Here is a 20,959-nt window from a genome sequence, read left to right as displayed (position 1 = left end):
AAGGTAGACAAGGACTAGACATGGGAGATGGTACAACCAAGGACATTCCAGGCAGAGGGAAACCATGTGAAAAGAGAAAAGCAAGATAAAAGAGAGGGCACATCTGGTAGATCAGAGTAGGACAGGTTGCCTACCTCATACAGGACACAAATGGGACATTTACAGCTGGAGCCAGCATAGGAAGGCAAGCCACCCTAGGAGCTTGCCAGGTTCTGAATGCTGGGATCTAGGTGGTTGGCAGCAGGAAAGTCAGGGTTTCATAGCAAGGACATGTCGCAAGATATGCTTTAGGAAGATCAAGGTGTGTGGGATAGCAAAGGGAAAGCATCCAGAAAAGCTTAAGGACTGAGAGGGATGCATCCCACTGGCCAAATACAGGTCAATTTGAGCACCAAAAAATAACAACAATGCTCATGAATACATGAATAGAGAATCTACTATCCTATAGTAATACTAAAAAAGTAGGAAAGAAGAAACAGCTCTTCTACTCAAAAGAATGCCAGTTAACAAAGGTAGAAGAAATGCAAGAACTAGAAAAACATTATTTTGCATCCCACAACATGGTAACTAGTTCAAGAAAAGATCATAAATAGATGCTAAAACAACTGGGAAGGGCAAAATCCTAACAACTGCTGAATCTTGGTAGTAGTTATTTGAGTGTTTGTTGTACTCTTTTTTCAGCCTTCTGAAAAAAGAAGTTTGAAGTTTGAAGTTCTTTACTATACACTTGAAACAATAGCTCCCTCTGAGTTTCAGAAGAATTAACAAGATGCCATAAATCAACACTCCTATGTTCAGTCTTCCCTCCTACTCACTTTTTCTTCTGCTCTTGCTTTATTTTCATCTGTCTTATTCACAGTAGCTTCTGGCAAAGCCGCTGCTTTTTCTTTGAACAGATCTCCTTCCTCCTCATCAAAGATACTGGTGGTGGATTTGACTTTTTCTTTAAAAAGATACCATAGCATAAAATTACACTAAGGTAAAAACTCCCATCACAAAATTCAGACTAAAAATTCTTCCCTCTCAAAGAATAAATTTAGTATGGTATTTCTTGATTAGTTATCAAGAATATTAAGTGAACTAGACTAGAATTTTTCAAAGAACACAACAGTAACTCAAATGAAACACAGGACAGACAGTTTTAACCAAGCAACAGCATCCTATGCCTAGAGTAGCTCGGAATGGCATAAAAGGTAAAGAGAGACCTATAGAAAGTAAGATCATTTAAGAGTCAATCACTCTAGGAAGCTGAGAAATGAGGGTCAGCTCCTACTTTTAAAAAATCAAATTATACCATAGCATATAAAAGCAAATACTGAAATCTCCTCTGTAACTCCATGTCCCCACCCAAACACAACAGCCATTGGGAACAGTTTGGTATACATGCTTCTAATTTTTCCGAAGAATATGCTGATGTAGTAACTTTAGTCATTCACAGATAAGGCTATAAATGATAACATAATTTGAACAACATGTCTTACAATTTAAGTTTTTCACTTAATGTGCCTAGGATATCTTGCCATGTCAGCACACACAGACCTCATTCTTTTAAACAGGTTCACAAAATCCACTGAATGTATGGAACGTAAATTACCCTATTGATGAATATTTGGGTGTTTCCAAGCTTTCACTACCACAAGTACTGCGGCACTGAATGAGGCATGTGTGACTGAAATGAGCACACTGACTCATGGGTGTCCCAGGAGAGAAGCAGCTGTCAAAGAAAGCGGTAAAACTTGTGATTCCAAATCAGTTCTTAATGACATCCGCTACAGTGAGAACCCTTTCAAGCCACAAGAGGCACTATCATTTCAGTCACCCTAGAGTTGAGTGTATTATGCATCCATTTGCACTCTTTCTAAAATAACTAGGCTATTATTTCCCTCAATTTCTGTTTCTAACCTTACTTTCCACACCTACCACTGAAAAAAGGGCTAGTGCAACCCATAAAACAGCAAATCTCTGCTTGCCAGGGAGCTTGTTAGAAATGCAGAATCGCAGGCCCCACCCCACACTCACTGAATCATAATCTGTATTTTGACAACAGTTCAGGGAGAGTCATCTGCACATTAAAGAACTGATTTAGAGGAGTGATTTCCTGAACAAACTGGTTTAAATCTGAGGGAAGAAAAGAGTGCCAAAGTGGCCAAGGGGCTGAAAATCCAGTCATATAAGAGAAAATCAAGGTTTCCTGGGCTTTCTGAAACAGAAAAGTGAAGCTGGGAACTAAAGAGCTAGCATGTGGCATTCTACTCATACCGTTTACTAAGGACTGCTGGAAAAAAAGTGTGATCAAAGCTTTTGTGTAATTCCAAAGGTGAGAAGCAAAATTCTCGAGCAGATATAGGGGAACAGATTTCGGCTCTCTATAAGGAAGATACTCCTTAATTAGTTTCCGAAGCAGAAAAGATTCGTTCATAAAATAGAAATCTCCAAGGGACTGTAACTATTTAAGTAGCAATGAGACAACTCTATAACAAGAATGCTTGGTGGAGGAGTTCTGGTACTGCAAGATATAGGAACTAGAGGAGTTTTATGCCTTATTTAGGTCAAGCTTATTTTTTCTGGCAAAATTCCCAGAAATAGGCTGGAACAGGTACCTGTCTTGGAAGGTTTGCCCAAGGATGCTGCAAAAAAGTCATCATCATCATCGACATCAAAGAGGCCAGCAGGCGCTGAGAGGTACGAGCTTTTCCCTGAAGTGGGCTGCTCGGGCTTCTGAGGCTCCTTCAGTGATGGAGCAGATGTTTTACCAAACACATCAGCATTCCCTGTGGGTACAGGGGCAAGACAGCCCAGGTGTGAGCCAGTGTAGGTGGGCCTCCTGACCTTACAAGAAAAAAAAACTCTACCAACCACCAAGAACTGTTAGTTTCAGTTCATCCACAAGTCACAGTAACAGTAATTTAGGGAGGAGGCAAGAGAATTAAAAATGTTAAATTAAGCTACATTCAGAGACTGCAAATGCTGATCAGCCATGCAGCCAGGCCAGGAAAACACCTGCACAACAAAGGAATATTTCTACTGGAATTGCTAACAACCCATTCCCCATATCTGAGAAGGGGAAACAGGAAAAACAAGAGTCTTTAAGTCATTCCTTTCCTATGGCTAAAACCACAAGGAACCTATGGAGGATTAAAAGCTGGAAACTGCCAGCAGGCCTTTGACTCTACATATTCTTACCTTTTCACGATATATATTCTTCCTCTTCCTCATTGTATGTCCATATCAAAGGAAATGGGTTAACAAAGTCTTTTAAACTATAACTTGCAGGAACTAAAGAATGATATATAAACTGAATTCCCTGAACACTCAAGGTCCTTCACTGTCTCTCTCTCAGTATTCTTTACTCTGTCTCTTTCACTGCCCTGTCTCTTAGTCTCTCTCACTCTCTGCCTCTGAAAGAAGAACACACTCTGTCTGTGGAGTGTTACCCCTTTTTTAATAGACTTTCCTTTTGACTCTAACTTTGGCGTGTGTGTTGAATTCTTTCTACACTCTCCACCAAAGGACCTTCTTCTTGGTGCAGCACTTGGTCTCCCCTCGCTTGGGGAAATTTACCCTGTCCTGCATTAAGAGGACCCAATAACTTCTATACTTTTCTGTTACAGAACATCCCATAGTGCAGAAACACCTGGTCCCTTAAACCAAAAAGGTCCAATAGAGAATATGAGCTAACCTCAGTAATGAGCTCTTTATGTAAGCTGTTTAATGCCCTTGAAGCTCCTCCTACTCTCCAGCCAGCCCTTTGAAGATGGCAACTTAAAAATGACAAAAGGATACTTATACAGTTTTTAAAAAACAAAACCTATATTATGATACCTAATAACACAGAAACTGCTCCTGCTGGGATTCTCTTTCCAGGTTTGGAGGATGATGACACTAAAATGAGAAAAAATGAGATAACCATTTCAACAAAGAAAATAACTTTCCATGTTAAATACACCTTCATAAAATATGTACAACACAATACATAGCTAATACGAAACCATTTAAAACTAATTTTTCCTAAAAGAACTATTTTAAAATTCCTTAGTATTATCTGCTCTACCAATGTCATGGCATTTTTCTTGGTACTAATGCAATCTCAGCTGTTACACCCATGGAAGATTACTGTGACTCTGGGCAGACGAAAGCAGTGGGGTTGGCTGGGGAGGCCAAGGAAGATGCAGAGCACGATGGGCGGCAGGGGCAGAGAAAGCAGGGCTCCTCCTCAGTGTCCACTCTATCCATTCCCTTTTGTGAAAACGAACAATTAAAAAAGAACAGCAGTAAACCTGAGACATTAGTGAAAAAAATGAAGACAAGAACAGGAAAGAAGAAAACCAGGCAAGTCATCAGTGCCAAAAAGTAGAGAACAAGAACCATAGGGCAATCAAGGTAGCATCATAACAGATCCAAAATCCGACAACTTTTGGCCTGAGGAGACCAAGTTACTTAAAATAACTAAATTACCAATTTCCAAGAACTACCACAGACTAAAAGAAGAAAATCTGTAAGTTTTTACATTTTTTATGTGTGCCTTTTAAAAACTCCACAGATGATTACAATGCACACTAAAAAATTACTGATGTCCAACTTATACACAGAATTTTAGAAATGTTTCTTTGTGTTAAATTTGATTAAATTAAATTATCTTCAATAGTGCTAGGACATTTTTCCTGTTTGATTTTTTACAAATTCTCTAAGAGGTAAAACTGTGATAGAAGTTTATAGATGGTACTCTATTTATAGTTTTTACCAAGACATGAATCAGTACAAATAAGCTATTTTTAACTAGACCAAAGCAAACATGACAGCTTCCTGCCTAACAAAGAAACAAGGCTTGGGAACTACGTTGGGGATTCCATCTCCTAATGGGAAGTAAATAGTTTTAGAAATCTATGCACAAAGAAGCACGGTCAGCTTCAATCCAAGCTTACCTTCATTAACTGGGACACGTGCTTCCCGACCCTGAGGGGCTTCCGTGAAGAGGTCATTCTAATTGTAACAAGGTATATAACACAGAATTCAAAAAAGCAGTGGAAAAGGTAGCTGTATTTGAGGCATTCTAAAGAAAAGTACCTTGTAAAGTTTAAAGATACGTATTTGCTGTTCTGCCAGGAAATCAGTACCAAAGTGAGGACTATGGCAAAATCAGACCCTTAAATGATTTAGGTCTGTCCAGGAATTAAATATAAACATGGAAGAAGATAATAGATACGGTAAAAAACAATTTGCTTAATCAAGTAAATTAATCACTATTAACACTCTCACATTCTCTTTCCACCTAACAAAGAGGGCATCAGGATAAAGTATTTTCTCACTTTGTGATTCTTAGTTCAAAATATCCCCAAATATGAAAATAGAAACAACTTCCAACTAAGAAGCCATTTTTTTCCCTACTAAAGCAACAAAGTATATTTCTTCCTTATGGACCTACAACATAGCTATGGAGAACTTCAGCTTATCACTGACTCACCTCCTCCTCCTCATCATCATCAAAAAGTCCCTTCCCTCCACTGAACAGGCCACCTCCAGAGCCAAATGGTGAAAAGTCTTCATCTGTCAGCTTGGGGGGTGCGAACAAGTTACCATCTTCATCTAGCAAACAGAAAGAAATGCTTTGCAGAGAGAATAAAATATGGGGTTGGAACTCAAATTCTGGGGTTTGGCCTTTACAACATCTCCAAAATTAGCATGGAGTTTATCTAACTATATATAACATGGAGGATCTGAGTGCTGGCATTCTGAGACATTTCTAACAAAAATTCATTAACTGGTCTACTGAATCCCTTAAAAGGCTCTCTGGTTTCCTACTCTCAAGTCTGTAAATGTCTGAAGCAGGGTGAATTCCACAGGTGATCCCTTTCATGTGGATTTATTTCTTTTGAAGCAAGTATATGGTTCAATTGCCATTCAATACCACCCCACCAAGAATTTCAGGGATGGGCAGACTAAACAAAGAGAGTTGCAGATTGACACAGTCACAAGTGGAAATGTAACAGACATTACTATTTAATATGAAAGAGCCTGATATATTCTTTATTAAAAACAAATGCTAGAGAGCTCTAGTTTCTGTACATCTAGAGAAATACAGAAGACAGATAATGATTGCTATAAAATCTAACAGTTCAAATTTTCACAGCATTTTTCCTCCACAACCATCTCTCCTCCCACAAAACCCCAAAGCATGCTCTTAAATGCTCTGAAAATGCAAATAGAGAGATAAACTCTTTTGTCATGCATTTAAAGTAGAACTTTACAAATTATGCAAGTGATAGTCCCGATGAAGAGCCTTCCATAAATAACAGAATTGAGGAAAAAAGCCTACCATCTGAGGGAGTTCTCCTTTCCTTCTTCTCTATGAATGTCTTCTGAGGCTTTGCTTTTCCTGGAGATAAGGCTTGAAGAATATGTCAGTTTTAACCATACTCAGTCCACACTTAGCATTTATCTACTGATTTTTTACATTTACATACATGTCTGCCATCCTCATGACTCCTACGCTCAGAGTAAGCCATTCAACTTTGTAACTCACCTCCACTTAAGTACTTCCAACAGTGCCTTCCCATAGCAGGCACTCAAAAGTGCCTCTGTTTAAGGTGGAAAACTTCAGCTTACATGCCAGGGTCATGTGCATACCAGGACTACACCTGCTCAAAGAATTATCCTATTTTCCACCCCGTTAAATCACTAGAACATACTGAATAGTAAACTTTCATTTAGTCCTCTTCTTCATCACTCATTTGTGTAGTGTGCTAAGAGTATAAACCACCAGATTAGAGCTATTAGATAGGAGTAAATATTAAGGCAAGAATTCTCAATCTGGGGCCCATGGTTCACTGAGGTACCCATTAATGCCCTGAAACTACATATACAATGTTAAATAAATGTGTGTATGTGCAGTTTTCTTGGGAGGTCCACAGTGTTCGGTTATTACAGAGTCTATAAACCAAAAAAAGAATCAGAAGTACGATGTTTAATTTTAGTAAAGTTAAGCAGGGAACTCCACCTTCAGTGAAGTCCAGCAGAGGGTCCTGCACTTCACCACCACTACGTTTACTCATCTTGGGATGTACCTGTTTGCTCCTCTTCCATCTGGCTTGTGGCATCCCCTTTGATCCGAGCTGCCAGCTCGTCAGCAAACGACGTTGGTCTACTTCTTTTCTACAGGCAACATACAAACTAGTAGTTTACTTTTGGACATCTAACAAAATTATGTAAACAATGGCAAAAAAATTGAACTGATGAGAAAATAGGGTTTAACAAATGAATTTAAACACATGCACCCTATACAAATCACCTGAGAAACAGAACTCAAGTGTTCCTTCGAAGAGAAGTGTTCTACATTTCTTTATTTTTTAATACTTTAATACTTGAGCTAGATAAAAAAAAAACTACAATGAGGTACTTGAGGTGAGGGAAGGGGGAGGATTTTTAGATCTTAAAACTCTAGGACTGAATGTATTTTAAATGATCTGACTTATAAAATTGTAATATTTGAAAGAGAAAGTGACACTTATAAAGCAACTTGGGATGCTCAACCACTATTTTCAAAAGTGTAAATGAAAATACAAATATGATATAAAACAAGACAGTTACAATATAAATGACAGTAAAAAGAGTGAGTCTTAGGTACCAGTTTAAACCCTGCCAAGAGACAGCAACAACAGTCTTTCTTACAGGTCTAGTATTTTCTTCAATGTCTTCAATATCTTCTTCTTCCTTCTCAGAGTCAGCAAAAATATCACAACCATCATCATCCTCTTCCTCATCACTCATTTGTGTAGTGTGCTAAGAGTATAAACCACCAGATTAGAGCTATTAGATAAGGTCGAGCTGAAAAAGAGATATTGCCACTTAGGCTTTACACAAAATGTTAACAGTTGTTATATGATGATGATAATGGAGCAAAAGTTATGAAGCCCTACATGTGCTAGAACAAATAATACATAAGATTTTTCAGTGCAAGAATAGCAAAATACTGAAATATTTAAAATGTCCATCACTAGAGAAATGAATAAACTAAATAAGTATCATCATAATAAGAATACTAACAGTTAAAAGGAATAAATTAGAGAGATATTCAAAGCATCAAGTGAAAAACGCTGTATGATAAACTCAGCCTGATAGCCTATACTCCCCATTAACCCTACATCATTTCTATGAATGCAGATATACTTGTACAAGAAAACACTTGGAAATATATACTCCCAGATCATAACACCACAGTTACTTCTGGAGAGTGTTAGAAAATGAAGATTGGAGGGCGCAAGCTATCTGTTAAGTTCTAATTTTTACAAAAGCAGCCCCTGGTATGTATAACTTATATAATTAAAAAAATTTTTTAATGTTTAAAACAATAAACTGTGCTGTGCATTATGCTAAAATCCTTAGAACTCTGAGGTTAGCTGTAGCATGAAAAACCAGTCTGTCTTCAACAATACAAATAAATGATTAAGCCAGGGCTTTTAATCATTTTATTGCACTGTGGAAAACTGTCTGAATTTATGGATCTTAATAGTAAATTCCATAGAAAGAAATATGGATTGATAATTAAAATCATAGAGACTAGCCACATTTGTGAATACAACTGGGAAAATACAAGTACCAAATAAAAATTTCTAAATCCTTTGATAGTTACAATTTTTATGAAAAAATATTTCCCAATGAGGAAAATGAAATGCAAATTGTAACAATCTCACTATACCACTATACATATATCATAATCTCAGTGCTGATGAGACTAGGAAAATCATCATGCAGGATTTGTAATTTAGAATATCCATTAAACAGTAATGTCAAGAGCCCTTAATATAACTCTACACCACCTTCTTCTTAAGGAAACAGTTCACAGAAGCAAAAGATTTTTATGTATGAAAATACTAAATGCATCCTTACCTCAAAAATAAAATCCTAAAAATAAACTATTTCCCAAATACATTCAAAGACTATGACAGTATCATATATCAGTGTGCTTAAAAATATAAACGTCTACAAAGCAAATTACAAAGACAAACGACAAGGAAACACTTATGTTAATATAAAATAGTAGAAAATAAATTATCTTATGAAAATATATCTTAGAAGAGTACACAAAAATTAAGACGACACTAAAACAGTAAGATTAGAATATTTTCACCTTTTGCTTGTTCCTTAACGTTACTGCTACATTGTCTTTAATTTTAAAACAGAGGAGAGGGATTCATGTGAAAAGTTCGGTTTGGGTAACTGGGCCTTTTTTTAGAGGTTCTATTTCCCAATTTTTTTTTTACTTGTTTTCTAAGAAAAATGAAGATAAAATAAAAGCAAAATTGGGAAAAATTATATCAGGGGCTAGTAAGCCTAAAAATATGAAATGCTTGAAGGCAAATTAGTTGTAAAAATGAACAAACCCTTAGTTTCTCATAACTCACTCAAAAGCAATTTTGGTATATATTTAGTATATATACTATGCTTCAATTAATATTTAAAATAAAGTCACTTCAATACATAAGCCTTACCCGGTTTTGATCATTGTCGCTATGATTGGCAAAATCTTCATCTGACTCCTTTGGGGGAAAAAAAAGCTTTGTTGTTAATACAGGCTTTACTGAGAAGCACTAAAATGATTTCAGGTGTAGGTTTTGGGGGCTAATCAACACTTGATCCCCTTACTGATTACTGGTCACCTGAAGTATCAAGGTGCGATAAGGTGGCTAGCTGGCAATATCGCCAAAGGCTGTTCCAATCAACACATAATTTTTGGGAATAATTGAAACATCTATAACAATTTGTTCACATCTATCTACACTATCATCTCTAACCTCTGGATTTAAAGTAAGAGTTGCACATTTAATCAACTAAATTATCCAAAATTGGTTTATGTCATTTTACATTTTAGACCCTACTGTCTATATTCCCTCTAAATACAGTAACTACTTCAGGCCCAAGAAGAGAAAATCAGTATTTTCCACCAGCAATTACATAGAGTTGCACTGATGGCTAAAAGCAAAGGATTCAGCTAAGGACCCTCAGTTACGGCGAGGTTATTTAAGAAAAGCTTGTAACCTACCGTTAGGTGTTTTGTTTGGAGAGCTGGTTGAAGGACAGGGGAGGGGGATTGTGCAAAGAGGGTGGGAGAATAAGAGAAGTGTATGTATACATTCGTCTCCTTTTAGAAATCCACTCTCAGAACTATCCTTCACATGTCTCTGCCCTTTGCAATAATATTCCATCTAAAGGAACAAATCCAGATACAACAGTGATCAAGGTCCACAGACCCAGAGACCCTAAGAGGAAAAAGTCAGATTATGCTCTGTGGATGTAAAGTTGCTAGAGGCAGCAACAAAACTAAAACATAAGTAGATGCTTTAAGCATTCTTCTGGTCTAGAAGATTTTTAAAGTAAATGTTTGAAATATGAACTATTTTCTTTGAATTATTCAAAGGTACAACTTACTCAAAGACTGTATCTCAGGCAGAGATTTCACTAAAATATCTAAGCTGTGCCCCTCAAAATATATTGGTAAAAGAAGAATATGGTGGTGAGGTGCGAGGGAGGGAAACAGTAAAAGGGATTAAAGCAGTTTTCCTTGTTTTTGTACATAAGACAAAAAAGAAATCCAATCCCAAGGAAAAAAACTTCAGACAATGGCTTCTCTCACTGTTAAAAGATTTACGAAAACGGATTGCTAATTCACAAGTATGTTATTTACTTAGCCTGCTAAACACACTTTAGTTTTCTGCCCACCATGAACTGGACACACCAAACAGCCCTTACTTCTTCTTGGTTCTCTTCTTCACTGTCCACAATACTACCACGATCACTGCCTACGGAACCTTCTGTTTAGAAGAAAGATAAGGGTTATCGCCAATATTCATAAGAAAATTTGCTTAGTTCCTTCTCGAACTCATAAACCCCATATATCATCACCAGAGAGATTTTGATAAATCTATACCATTAATTGAAATTGAAAGTATCTTTACTATAGTAAGGAATGAAATATTTATATAGCCTCGAAGTATCTCCCCACAAGATACTTACTAATTACAAAACAATTTATTAATTACCAAGAAAAAAATGGTCTGTACTCTTTAAAGATATCAAGGCTATGAAAAGCAAAGAAAAGCTTTTTGTTTTTTGGACAACTAAATGCAGTGAGAGATCCTGAATTGGATCCTAGAACAAAGGAAAAAAGAAGACTGTAAAGGACATTACTGGGACAACTGGCAAAATCTGAATATGACTGAAAATTAGCTAATCTTAGTATGCCCAGTAAAATTTCCTGACTTTGATCATTATACTGTGGCTATACACAGAAATATTTACGAGTAATAGGGCACAATGTCTGCTTGATTTCTAATAAGTTCAGGAAAAAAATATGTATATATAGAGAAAAAGACAAAACAAATGTGATGAAATCTTAACTGGTAAGCCTGGGTGAAGGGTACATGGGAGTTCTTGGTAATATTCTTACAATATTAACGTAAAGTTTGGAATTACTTTAAAATAAAAAGTAAACATATAAATGTTAAAAGTAACAAAAAGAGTACCTTCACTGGACAGCTCTCCAAGACCCACGTCTTCCTGCTCCATGAACAGCTTTGACCCAATTAAATAAGGTAAAGGACGATCAATGTACAGATCCTGTAAAAAATGAAAAGAAATAAATCATTAAATATTTAAGTTGAAAAATAGTTTTCCATCTGATACCTTGTTTCATCTGACTACTACAAACAAGTTAAGTAATAAGAAACTAAGACACACAGTAGGATTAAAAATACAAAAAAAAAAATCACTGATTTAAAAAAAGTCAAATCCTAGGTAAAGATGGCAAAGTGAAGCTGAATCACACAGAATCCTCTTTTTTAAGTGCCTAATTATATTAACAAAAGTGGCAAAAGCCTGCAAAACATTTATCAGCAATAATCAAATAGGGAAAGGGGTACAACTACATAGCAACATGTTCAAAAGGAGGAGGATCTAGAAAAGAAACCAGAAATTCTGGCAAGCTTTAGTGATCCCTAACCCTACCTTCCTCCCCTAAAAAGCAGCACTGGCAAGCAAAAATGAACCAATCAATCAATCTTGAGATTCCTCAATAATAGTCCTAAATTTGAAGAGAAGCACACTGAGGAAAAAACCCAAATGATTTTATATGACTATGAGAAGGCAAGCAGGTATGTCCAGGCAGGTTTTAGGGAGGAGATAGGGACAAACAGGTCACAAACAAGGCACAAATGGAATCAAGGACTCTTTCACTCTGCATCAGAGGAAAGGAGAAAGCTGGAACAGACCACATGAAGTATAGGCTAGATGAAAAAAATGGCAACTATACAAATATCTATAGTCAACATTATAATGTCTAAAAAATTAGTAAGAACCTCTCTGAGAGAAAAAATAACTCAAAAAAGGGAATAATAATATCCCCCAAGAGGTTCACACTGTATAATTTAGAAAAGTAAAGTTAGTAAAATAAGACCAGATGACAAAATAACAATGAAATGAAGGAGACTGTGTGCACAGTAATACAGGTCGGAGATCCTCGCATTTCAGTCCTCTACTTCAGAGTCCCACCCATCATACACATTAAAAATTTAAGGACAAGAAAGCAGTCCACCCCAAAGACAACCTCCCATCTTCACTGCCAGAAGAGAAGCTGACCTGTCTTCTGCATGGCATGACCCTTTGGCCATAATATCTCCTCCCTAATGAAAAGACCCTAGGGGACAAGGGAGAATAATTTTGATGCTTCACACAATAACTGAAGGTTAATGTAAAGGTTAAAGATACAACAGCAACCAATTTAGTGCAAAGAAAAGAAAGTGATAACTGGGCTAACTAGTCACTGACTCAGAAGTCCTTCTCAAGTCCTCCCACAAAAGAGAAACTGGTATGCAACTGGATAACAAGTGTGGCCCAGGCAATACATTTCCCAGGGTCCACTGATGACTTCTAAATACCTACAGTAAAAAAGCAAGCCAACAAGTGCACCAGTGCTAAATGACCAGCCCTAACTTGGTATGACACTGTAAGCTCAAACTGGAAGAGAAATGTGCAGCTAAATAAATGATTAGAACTAGAGTTTGGTTCTGTAGTGTTTCAATTCCTAAGGCACTTGTATGTCACAAGGACTCTCAAAAGCGATAAAACCACCTTTTGTGTTTATTTCCAGGTGATTCTATGTTGCCCCAATTGTCTCCAGCAATCTGAGAGAAAGTAATAGGAAAACGATAAGTACCTGTTAGGCTAACAGTCGGTTTACGAATATGCATAGCAACTTTACTCATAATAGCTAAAACCTAGAAACAACACAAACGTCTTTCAACACTTCTGCAGTCCCCCTTATCACAAACTACAGAATTTCAGGTTCCCAACAACCTTTACCTCTTATGAGCCTTCTCATCTTTCAAAACTCAATTCAAGACTCAACTTTACCCTAATTTTCCCAGCTAGACGTAAAAGTGACTCATATGTCTCCTTCTCTCCCACAGTCTGGTAATGATGTAATAAACATCTTGAGAGAAGAACTATGCCTTGCAACTTTGTACTCCTCTAACTTGGCTGCTTCGTACCTAGCAAGTGTTCAAGCAATGCTCATGTAAAGCAAGTCTTTCTGATGGAGTAAATATCAGATTGCTAAGTGACATGTTCACTTTCTAGAAGTAAAGTCCATGTCTTACTAATTCTGTACCCAAATATAATACCCAAAACACAAGAGGTGTAACAATAAATACTTGAACTGAATGTCTTTACCTTTGGTTCGAGAATCAATTCCACCCGCTCATTAGCATCATCTTCTTCAGAGTCTGAGTTTCCTGCTTTTATATCTAGTTGCTCAAATGCACTGTCCAATACTTGTAAACCATAGTTCACAGCTTCCTGAACTTTAGGAATCAGATCTACTTCTTTCTGTTCCCGGGTCTTCTCCTATAAAACAAATACTATTCAGCATGGATCTCCAATATATTAATAGCACTGTAACAAAACACAAAGAATGTTCTCTAAAGCCTAAACTCATGCTCCAAAAATATCTTAATTAAAAATGTTAACAAAAGTCAGATTCTGCTGAATATCTCAAAACAGACTTTTTAGAGTGACTTTGGAGCAAATTTTAAATCGCAAGTTTGTCACTTTTAGGATATGGATTGAAGTACTCAAGGTCTCAGAGCTTCAGGTTCATCACCTACGAAAACAAACACTATTGTGGGATGGTTCAGCTAGATAACTTAAGTAAAAGTACACCAAAAATGAATGGCACTTCACAAACCCTCAATGGCATTTCACTTCCCTACTACTGGAGGAATGAAGAGCCTAGACTTTTAGCTTCACTGTGACTGCATCCCACTAACCTTGGCTGATGGTCCTTTGGACAATTTTAGGAGTAAAAACTTAGAAGAAAATACTCCAGCTAAAGATGTCATTTTTTAAATTACAATTCAAAAAAGGACTAAACAATTACAGTTATTATATAAATGTTTCAAACCAAGAGGGGGTCAGTTTCATCACTAATCTATTTTGTTCATCACCCTAGTACAATCTTCTCCCACTCACCCCAGAAGTCTGTACGTAAGTATTCCAAAGTTCTCCATTTCCTACAACAGCAGCTCTCAGTGACAGTCCCTTCATACACTCAACTGTTCTCAGTTGTGAGAAATACTGAAAATTAAATTAAGTGTCATTTCCCCTCTTTATATATATATTCCAGAAGTTGATACATAATTACAGAAAGAACCAAACCATACAGTATTGTTTTTGAGGGCCAAAAGGGAAAACTCTATGAGTATTTTACACTTTTATCTCAAGCACTGAAGTCTTTACTATTTAGCTTTTTTTGTTTTGGCTGCATCTTTTTTCCACTCTGGTATGCTTGGTTCTAGTTAAATAGCTAACGCTGTACAAAGTGCGTGAAAGTATGTTTGTGAAATAAATATATAGTAGCTTTTTAAAAATAGTAACTAAATACCTTCACTTTAAAAATTGAACCCTGACTTGGTGTAACCAGATACTATCATACTTAAATGGTTACTAAGTCTTTGAGTACTATCAAAAACTTCTTATTTTAAAAAAAGCTGAAAATAGGGAGAACTGTAACTGCTTTCTAATATCCTTTCCTAGTCTAACAGCTTCATATGTTACAAGTAAGAGTTACTAATAAAGTACCAACTTTTTCAAGTAATTTATATTTTCTGAATAAATTAGAGCTGATTCAAGGCTGCTCCCATAATAAACTTACTGAAATTCCACCGTGCTTTCCTGAGTGAGAGAAAAAAGGTACACCTTCTGCCAGAGTGCTAGAAAGTTAAAAAACTTTTTATCTATGCTTTGGCCTATAATGTGAGAACCCAAGAACACATGAAGCCACAGGGGGAAAAAAGTAGAGGCTTCTTAGTCAGATTTATGAAGCCCTCCAGCATCCACCCCTCACCCCCTGATCTGGTGGTCTTGCCTCTCACCAGTATTTTCTATTAACATAGTCCATAAAATACCAGGTACATCCCCCAACTTGGAACCTTGGCTCTTGGCATTCTCTCTTGCTAATATGGCCTTAAAATCTGGCTCTTCTTTCCTCACCCAGCTAACATCTCATCCTTGAAGCTTTTCTCTATTTTACTCCATTAAGCTCTCTCGTCTGAACTTCCAAACAGCAGTCACGCAGCCAACATCATGTGTCCTATCCAATCGCCCCAACTAAGACTGTACCTCTTGAGGGCAAAGTCTTTCTCCAAGTTACCAGCTCCCTGAAATCTTCCTAGAGTCAATAAATGTTCACTGCACAGTCTGTATCCTCTGTACCAACACATCTTGTGGCATTTAGGAGTCACTCAAAGTGTGTGGGCTAATCCAGCATTCATTTTACTGTAATTTTTAACTAGTGGGAATTAGAATCAAAGTAGTCATAAAAGGATAGGGAAACTCAGTCTTCAAAGAACTCACAAACTACAGCTCAGCCTCTGACCTGTTCCTGTATAGCTCTTAGGGTAAGAATATTTTTTATATATTTTTAAAGGGGATGGGGAGGGGAAGAGGAAGAGAAGAAAAGGAGAAGGGACAGAGACTAATGAGGCCAGAAAAAGCTAAAATATTTATTAACTGGCCCTTTATAGAAAATCTCTGCCGAACTGTGCTCTACCTCTAATTCAGAAACTTTACAATATATTTTTTAATACACTAAAATTTCAGAAGCAAGAGTTCAATTGTTAGGCTGTCCAGACCAGACTTCCCTATGTCCCCCAATATCCATCCCTTACCAGCAGCATTACAAATCACCACTTTTTGTCTCTAAGTCAAGAACTCAACAGAAGAGTGATTTAATGAAAATACCTGTTCTGCTTTTTCTGCCTCAACCTTGAGAACCGGCTCCTCCACTTCTTCATCATATACACGCTAAATATGGAAGCAAATTCATTTTTAAATGGTCAAAACATCATTTGGAATAAATCACAGTGTATGAATTCAATATGCAATTTAAAAAGACAAAGACAGGAAAAAAAATTATTCAACAAATGGCTGAGGCCACTAGTCAGGGACAAAAAGCAAAGAACAGCAGTATATTCACCAAAAATTAAATTTAAAAAAATGTACAAATGACTAGGAAATATGAAAAGTTCTATCTCATTATTGACTAAAGAGTCACGAAAACAGTAAGGTATCAGTTTTCACACCTTTTTAACCTAATACTTAATGCTGATGGGGCAATGATACAGGTAACCCAAATGTGAGGCAACTGAGAACATCAACTGGTAGACCTTACTTACTAGGTAATAAGCTTTAATGTTTTGAGCAATATAAATAGTAAAGGAAAAAGTTATTTTCATTTTGTTGCTTAAAATGGGTGGTAAATTTTTATTATCCTATTTATATGAAAAGATGGGCCACGCCCCCCAATGATTTGCCAGAAGATCAAGTATTTGACTGAACTATGGGTATGGAAAGGCAGGCTTCTCTTTTCCAAAACAGAGCTATCACTCCAGCAACTCACTGTGATTTCTTTTGTTATTTTTTTAGTACTTATTGTTTTGTAAATTCCCAAAGTAAAACATACTTGTTATAAACAGTGGAGCAATAAAAATGTTCCAGAATTAGATACTGGTAATGATTATAAAACTTTGTAAATATACTAAAACCTCCTGACTTGCACATTTTTTAAAAGGGTAAATTTTATGGAATGTGAACTGCATCTCAATTAAAATTAATAAGTCAATATAAATATATATATATATATATATACACACATATATATATATATAAAAGAGATGTATTTAAAAATATTTACCTCCCCATAACCAATTTCAGCTTTGTGTGTGCTCCTCTGTTTCATGTCGCTCTTACACAAATATATATAGACATTTGCACATATTGAGAGTTCTCCTAACCTTCTTGCTTTTAAATAAAAATCCACTCATACTATACACATTTCTTTGCCCCACTTTTTCAGTTAATGTTCTCATAAGCCACTTTCTAGGTCAACGCATATATATTTAACTCAATCTTTTTAATATCTGCATAATATCCTACAGTATAAACTTAACCATATTTAATTCGACAGTTCTCTATTGATGAACATTAGCTTTCCAGTTTTTGTTCTTTTAAACAGACTACTGTAAACGTATGCACACATATACTCTTAGGCTCTGGCCATTTTAATTTGATAGGCTTCCCAAAACAGGATTGCCAAGTCAAAGGACAAAACTGTCTTTTAATCTTAATAGCTCCTTCCAGATGACTATCCACAATGTATGATAACTCACACTGTCACTAACAATTCAAGAGCCCATTTTCCAAAACTTTGCCAGCAGATGTTGTCCACATTTTAGAAATATCTGCCCATCTGAAAATGTTTTCAGATGTCCATATCTTACGATCCAAGAATTCTACTTCTTGAAATTTAGTTCCAAGAAAAATAATCACAAATACAAACAATATGATGCTCATGGCATCACGATTTACAGTCGAAAGTCACAAACACCAAATTTGTAATTCTATGTAATTCCAATCAAAATGTCAATAGAATTTTCTGTGGAACTTAGCAAAATAATCCTCAAATTCACACAGGAGAGTAAAAAGGCCAAGAAAAACCATGACAATTTTGAATAAAAAGAAGTCACAGGGACTTGCCCTATTAAGACTTATTAGAAATCTATGGTATTTAAGATTATGATACTGACATACAGCAGATAAACATAATAAAAGACAGAAGCAGATCCACAATTACATGTAAGCCTGATTTTATATTTATATAAACACACACATACACACATGTATTCATACATATAAATTAGTAAGGAAAAGAACTATATGATAAAAGTTACCCATATGGGGGACAAAAAAAAGAGATCCCTACCTCATACTACACATGTGCATTCATACATATCTACATATATAAACTCTCCAGGTAAGAAGAATAAAAAGGCAAAGACACAAAGGAGCCCTCACCCAACCTGCTTAGAATTAAGAAAAAAATGGGGACTTGATATCTTTCAAACAAATATAGCAAAATATTAAAAATCTGTTAATGCAGGGTTATGCAAATCATTAGCATCTGAGGTTATTATCTGTTCTTTTCTAGACATATGAAATACTTCGTTAAAAAATTTGATTTTGAAGGACTGTGAAAAAAATTATGATCTAGTCATACAATGAAACAAGAACAAAAAAATTAAGTTCACAAATCTTATAGATGTGTTAAAAACCTTAATAAGTTAACACTTAAAAAAATGCAGGCTACAAATACACACACTCCTCTTCCTCCTCTTCATCATCCAGAAAAAGTTCAAAAAAAAAAAAGACTAAAAAGAAATATGCCAAAATGTTCAATGGTTGGTTAACTGAGGTGGTAGAGTTATAATTGATTTTTGTAGTTTTAATTTTTAAACTTCAATATCTTTTAACTATGCCAGTCTCTTCTACAATGAGTCTTCATTACTTTTATAACAAGAAAGGAAAATGTCTTCAAGGGAAATGGACTTGGAATACATATGCCAAAATGTTGAGCAACTCCACTCTAGCTGATAAAATTTCAGATGCTTCTTTTCCATACTCTTCTTTCTAATTATTTTATAAAGATCAGAAAATGGGGAAGTAATTTTCAAACACAGGAACAAAAAAGTAAATTATCAAAATTGAGACATTAAGACATGGCGGCTACCAAAGATACCTCAGAATTTAAATAGTGAGATTACTTAACCTAAAAGGTTGAGCTTCATGCTGAAGACTGAACAGTACCAATATCCTACTTTTTCTGCTTGTCATTAAAAACTATCTCATAAAGACATCAATAGCCTGCAGCTGGAAAGCCAAACATGACATCTAAGAAATCAACCAGCAAATACATAAAACCATGGGATCTTTTGAGGGTGACCAGGACTGTGCATCTCAAGTACTCAATACACAGTAGGTAATCAATGCTAATTTCCTTCACCCTTACCAGGCTGAACTCACAGCTTCATGGTTTTTTTGCTCATTTTCAAATCAGGAAGCCATATCCAGAATTTTTAAGTATCTTGAGTATTTCTGCTCAAAGGATCTTTTCCTCACTGGGGAAGACATGGTAAAAGGTGAAGGTGGGAAAATGGAGAAAAAGGGACCAGGGGCAAAGGATTTCTTAACAGATTATACAGAGCCCTAATCCTTTTTATGTATGTGTTCCTTCATTCATTCATTCATTCATTCATTCAAATATTCACTGAGTCGCTAAATATCAGGCTTGTGCTGAGCCCAAGGAATAAAACATTTAGAAAAAAATGAGACTTGATTTAATAGGGGAATTCATTGCATCAAATTACATCAATAAGTGTAAAATTATAATTGTGGGAAGTGCTACTAAAGAAGTCACTTAACTTTTCAGGACAAAATTCCTAAATTAACAGATTAATGGAGTTTTAAGAATTCTGTTCCCTTCTGATAACACACTGAACCACTGTTAATTAGTATTTCTCTTTCTTCAGAGTCCCCTCTGGAGCTTTTACTAATTTCTCTTGCCCTAAAAAGTCCTAATTGCTCTTCAGTTTCACTAATTTTCTAAGGCAGTGTGCTACCCTGTAGCTGTCTCTGAGGTTAATTACTAAAACCCAGAAACCTACCTGTCTTTGAATATTTTTCTAATAAACTACCACAAAACCAAATGGCACCATCATTCAAGCCAGAATTATAATGCATGAGTACCAATGTCAGGGTCTGAACAAAACATATAACGAGCCAAATCACTACCAAATATATTAACAGCATGTAGATATTTTCAGTTTTAGCCATACTTTCAACATCATCATGTTCTGCCATAAATGGAAAGAAAATGTAACATTTGGCATTATAGAGAGGTCTGGAAAGCAGTTAAATTTGGCAGTGGGAACAGGTACATCCAGAGAGGAATTATGGCTGCAGACTAGAATGAGAAGAGGCATACAGGACAAAGGGATGGAGAGGTGGATGGAAAACAGGGAATCTAATAATTGAACAACAAAAAAAAACTTATTGAAAAAATCAATAAAAACTAGATCATGGAAAACTCCTAATCAACAAAAACTTGGCCAAAAAAGAAGAGCTGAAGAAAAAAGAAGTAATATCTGAAGACAATGATTCAGAAAAAGAAGTTATGATGCCCCCCACTCCCAAAGTATCAATTTGGTACTAATCCAGTACCAATGCGGTACAAGCGCATCGGGCATATCCCTTGCCCAGTTTAGGACTGCAACAATGACTGCAGAATGAGAGCAACAAGTATATTTAAAAAGACTCCAAAAAAGTATATTTAAAAAGACTCCATCACTTTTGCATATGCTAGGAAAGTAGAGATGACAGTCCTGTAAACTACCTCTCTTCCAATGAGAAAGATGCTCAGGACCGAGGATGGACATTCTGTATAGCAAACCAGAATACGACTATAGATTTTACTAGAATACTTGTTATATTTTAAACTTACTGGGCAAAGAGATCTCCATGACTTTTACTAAGATCTTTAATTTATACATAGCTCCCTTCCCACTCCCCGCCTCCCAAA

General features: G+C 36.1%; 1 protein-coding gene across 8 annotated transcripts in view; it reads right to left on the bottom strand.

Moving 5' to 3' along the window:
• The window catches only part of LOC105288954 (WASH complex subunit 2A-like), a 50,897-nt gene that overhangs the window by 27,689 nt on the left and 2,249 nt on the right, over window positions 1-20,959 (bottom strand). For 7 of the 8 annotated variants that reach the window (XM_023527978.1, XM_011355427.2, XM_023527977.1 and 4 more), the window contains 13 exons: window positions 16,288-16,350; window positions 13,720-13,893; window positions 11,517-11,610; window positions 10,744-10,805; window positions 9,486-9,533; window positions 7,666-7,776; window positions 7,062-7,149; window positions 6,314-6,385; window positions 5,462-5,583; window positions 4,923-4,980; window positions 3,823-3,882; window positions 2,601-2,771; window positions 816-943 (listed from right to left, as the gene is read on the bottom strand). In XM_023527978.1, coding sequence (XP_023383746.1) covers window positions 816-943; window positions 2,601-2,771; window positions 3,823-3,882; window positions 4,923-4,980; window positions 5,462-5,583; window positions 6,314-6,385; window positions 7,062-7,149; window positions 7,666-7,776; window positions 9,486-9,533; window positions 10,744-10,805; window positions 11,517-11,610; window positions 13,720-13,893; window positions 16,288-16,350 — 1,251 coding nt within the window. The remainder of the gene's footprint in view (window positions 1-815; window positions 944-2,600; window positions 2,772-3,822; window positions 3,883-4,922; window positions 4,981-5,461; window positions 5,584-6,313; window positions 6,386-7,061; window positions 7,150-7,665; window positions 7,777-9,485; window positions 9,534-10,743; window positions 10,806-11,516; window positions 11,611-13,719; window positions 13,894-16,287; window positions 16,351-20,959) is intronic. The other variant, XM_011355428.2, reaches the window with a different exon arrangement.

The sequence above is a fragment of the Pteropus vampyrus genome, unplaced genomic scaffold, assembly GCF_000151845.1.
Source record: "Pteropus vampyrus isolate Shadow unplaced genomic scaffold, Pvam_2.0 Scaffold20, whole genome shotgun sequence".
NCBI classification, from domain to species: Eukaryota; Metazoa; Chordata; class Mammalia; order Chiroptera; family Pteropodidae; genus Pteropus; species Pteropus vampyrus.
Note: the sequence above shows the minus strand (reverse complement) of the source record. Positions and strands in the feature narration are given on the sequence as shown.